At 31.7% G+C, this 8667-nt stretch overlaps 1 protein-coding gene across 1 annotated transcript in view; it reads left to right on the top strand.

Moving 5' to 3' along the window:
- Positions 1–785: 785 nt before the first annotated feature.
- Positions 786–8667, top strand: part of LOC105620766 (sugar transporter SWEET1) — a 42040-nt gene continuing 34158 nt past the window's right edge. Inside the window, exon 1 of the mRNA XM_012202254.1 lies at positions 786–862. Within this exon, the coding sequence (XP_012057644.1) occupies positions 786–862 (77 nt within the window). The remainder of the gene's footprint in view (positions 863–8667) is intronic.

Genomic DNA, 8667 nt, shown 5'->3' with positions numbered 1-8667 from the left:
ATTTTATTTGTCCACACCATTTAAAATTCTTTTTCATTTCTTTTTCTTTTTGCGTACTTTCTGTCATTCTTCTATCAATTTCTAATGTTTCTATTAGTTTTCTATTATTCTTTATAAAGGGTATGTCCCTACGCACAATAGAATAAGAAAGTAGGAATAAAGAATAACGATTTTAACCTATCAGAAATCGGATATATCGATACACGGTTTTTGATACGTTGAAATCATTATTCCTTCATCATTATTCCATCATTACTCATTAATCATTATTCATTACTCCTTATTTGTAATACTCATATTCATAGTCAGGCCTTATATTTAAGGCTTCCTTAAATTTATCTTTAGATACTCTATATACTCTAATTATTTCATTGGCTGCTGAGCACCTAAAAATAAATTTAAGGAAACCTTAAGTACAAAATCTGACTATGAATACGGGCATAATTCCTTATTCCTGCTATTGTGCGCAGAGCGATCACGATTTAATCACGATTTAAATGTAGTTTATGATTTAAATGTAATTAAAATATTATAATATAAATGCCACCTGGGTGAATATACCAAAATGAACTAACGCGATCTAAAATTTTATATGGGAGTTTGCCATGTATGATTAGTGTCGCTAGTGTATCAGAGTTTCGAGCGTGTCACGAAATAGAGACATGGCCTCTCTCTGTTCTATTTTTGATGTTCGAAGTATTTGACATTGATAACAATTCACGAGTTAATAACGAGTTAGTGTGAACCTTTAATAAAACAAGTCGGAGTAACTCAAGACAAGAAAGATGGCTTTAGAAGATTATAAAGAAGTTGTGGGATTTTGTGCCATGTATACTACAATGGCACAAATGTTATCTGGCACGTAAGTATGATAGTAATATTTTTGATAATTATTCAGAAGACGCTCTTCATCTTCAGTTTCAATGGAATTATACTCATTCGAATTATACTCATGCGTTTTTACATGAAACGGAAGAATCTGGTTGTAAAATATGCTCAGTTCCGCGAAGCGAGATATTAATTATTAAAGTTGGAAATTATTCAGTTTAGCAATGTCAGAAATCGATGGCTGCGTTCAGCAGAACATTTATTTTGCAACTGTTGGAATTTTTCTTCTGATTAGATTGCTTTTATTGGCTAATTGCTATGCTTTTAGATCAAGAAGAATGATCCTATCTCAGAAAATCAGAAAATCATAAACTATTGCAAAATTGTTGTGTTCTGCTGAACGCAGCTGATGAAATTAGACTCACTTAATGCATTTTTGTTCGAAATGAACGAATCTGCATAACTCACGAATCATTAAGTGTTAAAATTGACAATTATTGAGATTAGAAAATCTTGTCAGCCGTGAAATAGTGTGGTCACATTTTCATACTCTATGGCCATATGTGAACTGTGGAAATACACACAAGTGCTTCCAAGTATCAGAATTTGTCGCGTCGCATGTTCTAACATGCTTTAAAATGCTCCTACCATAGCACTTACTCGCTCTAACGCGCACATTGAAATGAGTAGAAACTATAGAAAGAGCACATTGGAGCATGCAACGCGAACAAACCTTCAGAGAATCAGGAGAGAGTGGAGCGAAGAGTGTTCCTCTTCTCTGATTGATTCCATCATTTGTAGTGCACTTCACAAATGTGTATGTGTATGTGTGCGTACGTGCGTGCGCGCGCGCGAGTGTGAATTCGGAACGTCGAGAAAGTCACTAAATCACTCGTGCGAAAAGCAAGGGGTCGATGTGAGCCGGTGTATTGGCCACAGGCTTGCATAACGCATAAGGAAATCGACCAATCGAAATTCGAAATTTGGAAAGAATGACTTATATTCCTTTCTTTTTATGATCATATATAGCTGTCGTTCCTCTTTATAATCACCATCGCCTTTTTTCACCGTGAATTGTTTAGCTTGAGGTTAGGATTAAATGTGAGCGGTGAAGTGGAATTGAGATGACACACACGCCACACGGAAGCCGTTTGGGAACACTTCCCAATGCCTCAAAGGCACACGATATCCTCACTACTTCTGCTACTGAAGTCACCGAACACACCAATGAGCGATTTCCGAAGGCACTCTTAGTGTAACACTGATTTTATATTCGAATACATAAAGGAAACTGAACGAGTACAAAATTTCTTGCACTGCCAATTTCGACAGTTTGCTGAGAAATCGCAGTTAGATTGAAGTAATGGCGTTTAAACAATGTTTCTAAATGAAATATTAGAAAGCAACAGTAGTGACGATGAGGTAAATTTTATTGTTAGTTGCATAAAAGAAAAAACCAAAAATAAAGAATTTTATAGATGTTATATGGATAAATGAGTATCTGGATAAAGAAATAAGTAAATTTATATAACAATAAGAATTTTTATGATATGTATGTATGTATGTATACATAATCATGCTATATACATACATATATATATCTCTATATAGCAAAGATGATTTAATATTTATATTATAATTGTATATATACAATATAATATTTAGTTTCAGAGAAATTTTTATTTGCGACGAGATACATATTTACAATTAAAAAATTTGAAGAATCGGATTTTTGCTAAAATATTAATAATCACATATCAAATAATGTAAAATTACTAGCATTTTTTTGTGGTAATAAAATATATTTCAAAAATACGCATTACACACACACACACACACACACACACACACACATTTTTACATATTTCTATGATATATAAAAAAATATTATTTAAGTAGTACATATAACAAAAGTGCTATTAGATATGTAGCAAGTAGATTTAATAATGGCAGAATCCACATTTCACCTTGTTTGTGATAATATTATTTTTTTTATAACTTGGCGGGGTCTATTATAAAATTTCCAGAAACATTTGAAGAAAAAGCAAAGATTTCAGAATATAAATAATTAAAAAATGTAAATAAAAAAAAAGACAAACATTCCTATGAATTATATATTAAATATATTTTAAACAAGACAACTTTTTAATCGGTGATAATGCCGATAAGAGTCGACATTGGATATTGTATTTACTAATAAAAATTAGATCATAATGATATTACATACGTTTCGTTCTCTAATTCGGATTCTCTTCAATATGTATAATAAACTTTTTAGCAATTATTGATATATAACGCATAGTCGAAATTGTCCGCAATAATTCTATTGTTGACGTTAACATTTCATTGAGTAAGTACAAATTAAGCATGTAATATAGAAATTCTTCAAGACGAATTAATAAAATCGACATAACATGACTTCTTTGACACTGCAAGCAATATGTGATGAGAAAAGAAGCTTTCTTGATTGAGAAGTTTTCATCGCCTAATAAAATTTATGATGCACGTATTTTCAAATTATCTTTCATAAATAATGCCAGATATATGAAAATGAATGGCATATATTGGGCGACGCTACCTTAAAGAAAACTTTATCATTCCTTATCGAGATTATGAAAATTTGATACAGATACAGATACAGATACAGAAAATTTGATACGCAACGAAATTTCAATTATAAATTTTCTGTTGCATAAAAATCGAAAATGTTTTTGATTAAAACGATTCAGACAATTAATGAAGTTAGAGTTTCATACCATTTAACATTGCTGTAAATTTATTATAGCGTACATTATACAATTTGTACATTATACAATTTGTGTATTCTTCATGAAGATGAATTAGACGATTTGTTAGAGGAAGTAGATGAACAATTTCAAACAACAATGAAATTAATTTAGAAGTAAATGAAGATAATGAGCTGCACGTGAACAAAAAAAAACTTTTTATGTAAAACATTAGGTTAATTTACAATATATTAGGTGTAGTAAAAAGAAATCCATTATTTTTGCATGAAATTGAATGGAAAAATAATGATTTCTTTTTACTATACCTAATATAAAAAATAGCTTTTAAATTTACATGTATTTGTGAATACAGCTTTATAAATATTGCATTACAAAAACACAATAATTTGATTTTATTATGATTATATTATGATTTCATTAACTGTAGAAATATTTAACGTTGTGTAATTTTGTACATATTTGTTTTGAAAGGTAAATACATAATATTGGGAGTACAAATAAGTTTCCGCCGTTTGCAAAAGACGGCGCCACTAATAAACTGTAGTTAAAATTGTTTGATGTAAAACGACATATCGTAAGATTGGACATCCGGCAACATTATAACCTTGCAATATTAGCGATTTTATATCAGTATCATATATTTTTTTTTGTACGAAAACGTCGAGATTTGAGCCGAATAAGCGTCATTTACGGGAACTTTTGATTTACTTCTTTAATTTAAAGAAATCTGCAGCTGAGGCTCAGAGATTGCTTGTAGAAGCATATGGTGATGCTGCCTTAAGAGAGAAGTTGTCGTGAGTGGTTTCAAAAGTTTAAGAACGGTGAATTTGACGTCGAAGACAAAGAACGTAGTGGAAGGCCGAAAGCATTATTGGATGAAGATTCGTGCCAAACGCAAAAAGAACTTGCACTTACATTAGGAGTGACTCAACAAACAATTTCATATCGTTTGAAATCATTGGGAATGATTCAAAAGCAAGGGAATTGGATTCCATATAAACTGAAGCCGAGAAACGTTGAACGCCGATTTTTCACATGTGAAATGCTGCTTGCCAGGCATAAACGAAAGGATTTTTTGCATCATATAATCATTGGTGATGAAAAATAGATCCATTACGATAATCCAAAGAAGAGGAAATCATGGAGATCACCTGGCCATGCTTCAACATCGACAGCCAAGCCGAATATTCATGGAAAAAAATTCATGTTGTGTATTTGGTGGGATCAGCTTGGTGTCGTGCATTATGAGTTGTTCAAACCGAACGAGACCATTACTGGGGCTCTCTACCGAACACAATTGATGAGATTGAGCCGAGCACTCAAGGAAAAACGCGCTCACTATTATTTCAAGCAAAATTATTCTCCTGACAAAATTATTCTCCTGTATAATAATGCTCGACCACATGTTGCGCCGGTCAAAACCTATTTAGAAACACTCAGGGAAGTTCTACCTCATCCGCCGTATTCTCCAGACATTGCTTCTTCCGCCTATCACTTGTTCCGATCGATGACGCAATCGATCGGCCTGTCTGAGCAGCACTTCACATCATATGAAGATTGTATCAATGATTGGATAGCCTCAAAAAATGAAGCGTTCTTCCGACGCGGTATCCACATGCTACCAGAAAGATGGGAAAAAGTAATGGCTAGCAATGGCCATTACTTTGAATAAAACATTATGTACCGTTCTTTCACAATAAAAGCTTAATTTTTTATTAAAAACGGCGGAAACTTATTACTCCCAATATTTCTAGCTAATTTAATTAGATGTGGAACATCAGCAAAAACAAACACTTTCAAATTATTGTCTGATGGGTGCAAAAAGAAACATGGCTTCGTCTGGGTTTCCTGTCATTTCAGAATTCTCATTAGTTGGGATCTCAACTCCAATGTTTATTGATTTCCATAAACGTACATTTGTAGAACCTAAATCACTTGTAATCGTGACGAATAGTATAATCTGTTTCTTGAAGACGTATTATGATTTCAAATAAAATTTCTTTTGTCATGAATTGATCGAAATCATAAAAGATTGGTTGTCTCCATTTTGCAATAAGGCCTTGGGCCATTACAAATTGACTTGTCTTATGCGATCCATATCTTTTGCTCACGCTTTTCCAAATCTATTCAAAATATAAACTTCATCAAAAGACAATACAGTCAATTTCTCTATCACAGACAAATCTATATTTATCCTTGCATTATTTGTAGAATTCATCCTTCAGAATTCTCGGTTTGACATTAAAATGAGTACTTCAATTTCAAAGAGTTTATACGCAAGGTAAAGGAATGTTTTTTTATCGTCCGTAAATAATTGTATGCTCTGGCACTCATTGACTGCAAAGCAATAACAGAAGAAATATCTTCAGTTTAACCATTTAACACGACTCTTTGGAGATATAATCTGTTTAATTTGTCCATTGTCTGTTTAATTTGTTTGTCACCAATCGCAATGCATCAAATGCATTGCCATTGTTTCTACATTTTTAAAAATATTCTCTTGCAGTTGTTGAAACTCATGTAAATTTTTAATGGCATCTTTTTTCAAGTATTCATTTTCTTTGGCATGGTACTTCATTGCAGTAAAGATCTGTGTATTCGCAGCAGAGAGCTGCGTATTTTCACTGATTATTCATTTTCTTTTTCTAATTTTTTTTAGTTCTTCAAGTATTTCAATTTTCTTATTTTACTATCCAATTACAAATTCAGCACTGTAAAAAAATATACGAATAAATATTAATCAGTAATGCTTCAATGATTATTTCATTTGTATAATTTTAAAAACAATTTTATTATTTTTAAGATTATATTGAAATTTTTAAAACGATTTATACATTTAAAAAACTATTCGACAAAATGTTAATTCATGAATATTGGAATAATTAGAATGTGTTAAAACCAAGAAGAAGATTACAAATTTATTAAAAAATTGACAATGTATTAATGATTCTTTTATGACAGAAAATATAGAAAAGTATGTTACTGATAATTATTTTAGTTTAAATATACAATAAAATGTACATATACGTACATATCCATTGCTTTAGCGACTTCTATTGATAAATCATCATGTCCGCTTTTCGACTGTTCTTGCTCATTTTTTGATTTATGTTTCTTTGAAATATTCAATAATTTCGTTGATACTGAGCCTCTTTTTAGCTCCGAATCATTCATGGTTGATTTTTTGAACGTTATTGTATCCTTTCTTCTATGCAATCCGGCATGAAGTGTTACTCACACACTGCAGCTAAAAATAACATTTCTTAATAATCTTTACAACATGATAAGTCCAATAAATGTTTTGGTAACATTTCAGGAACAGTAAATGACCCGCCTCCAGAATATTCCAGAGAATCGCTTTATTTATACAGTTATTGCAACATACAAACCAAATAATCGATTTTGCATAATGATACATTCCTTTATCGCAGAAGAAATAATTACAAATGAGACGTTACAGTGAATTGTCACCAAAAAGGTAATGTTTCCACGATGTAATGGCCAAATGTTTATCCGGCAGAATATGGTATACATTTATATTACAAACGTCTTAACATTGGTATAAATGTATATTCTCTCACTTTAATGAAAGATGATCAATAAAAGTATGATTTTGGAAAATATAATTTTCAACAAGGTTATGTTATTACATTGTAACTATTTGTGACATATAAAACACGAAAAGAAAAAAAAATTAGAAGCATATATTCGGAACATAAACTTACCACAGCTGACTTTTATATCAGTTTCTTTTCTTCGGCAAGCTTCGAGCCACTGTTTTTTCCTTAGTTCTTTAAAATAAACGATACATTGTAATTTTCTTTGTTATTACAACCGGTTCGGTTCTTATAGTTTTTAATGCATTGGCATTTTGTACTGATATTTTAATATGAACTCAATAACCAATAATCAACCGATAATAATGATAAATAACGGTTCCATGCATTTACTGTCATAGAAACTCTGTAAGCAGCCATATTGAAGATTTCGCATAAAAGTTCAAAGTGTAATTGACTGTCCCCACTACTTTTAATCTACTACGCATCCATCGGAATGGTTCATCTTTCTTCTTATATCATTGCAACACCATATGTTCCATCACGCTCCTACCCACCATATTTCCTACTCACTTCAACGGTACACTAAAAATGGCGGCTTCCGGGTAAGTGCTTCATTTTCCCTCGAATCTCTTTGTATCATTCTATCCTTGTTATTCATCGAATGTTAAACAAAGATAAGTTGATACCTAGAGGCACTTGGTGTGTAAATATGTAATTCCGAATGTAGCTGTATATGCATTTTTGATATTTCTTGTTACAATAAAGTGTACGAAATTTGAACTTAACATTTTGAAGCAAAAGACCCTGTTTTGCTCTTGTTGTGTGTGAAAAGTTGTAAACTTGTGTGGAATCGTTCACGGATTTACAACTTTCCATGCGAAGCACGATTTCACATAGATTTCCAAGTTTGCATGCAAAACGAAATTTAAAAAAAAAGTAATTGATTTTAAAAGGGAGAATGGAAATCGCACATACATATGTACTTAGCGTTCCTATATGCGGAGCGTTCCTATAGTGGAAGTATTACATGCAGTTCGACCAAACCATGCCTACTTTTGCTTTGTGTCCTCTATAGTGTGCATAGGCTACCAACTATAAATGCCCCGCGTTTTACAGTTTTACACAGTTTTACCGTTTTAAATAATGTCTTAAAATGCTAATACAGTACTAGCTAATACAATCCTCGGATTGACTTACGACATCTTAAAATTGTACTTAAAACAGTTTTAAATGTAAGAATTGATTGTGAATACTGACCTGCTTCGCGTCGTGAAGTTGAATCTTTTGATACTGAATCTTTTCTTGTTTAACACACTTTATGTTTTTTTTTCTATAGAAAAAGAACCTAAGATGCATCATAAAATGTGTACACACACACACACACACACACACACACACACACACACACACACACACACACACACACACACACACACACACTACACTACTATATATAGTACATAATTTAATTTAATTAATTTAAATTTTAATTAATTAAAATTTAATTAATTAGTTAATTATTTCTACTATAG

Source organism: Atta cephalotes (genome assembly GCF_000143395.1).
Source record: "Atta cephalotes unplaced genomic scaffold scaffold00029, whole genome shotgun sequence".
Taxonomy (NCBI): Eukaryota; Metazoa; Arthropoda; class Insecta; order Hymenoptera; family Formicidae; genus Atta; species Atta cephalotes.
This window is presented reverse-complemented; position numbering and strand designations above follow the sequence as displayed.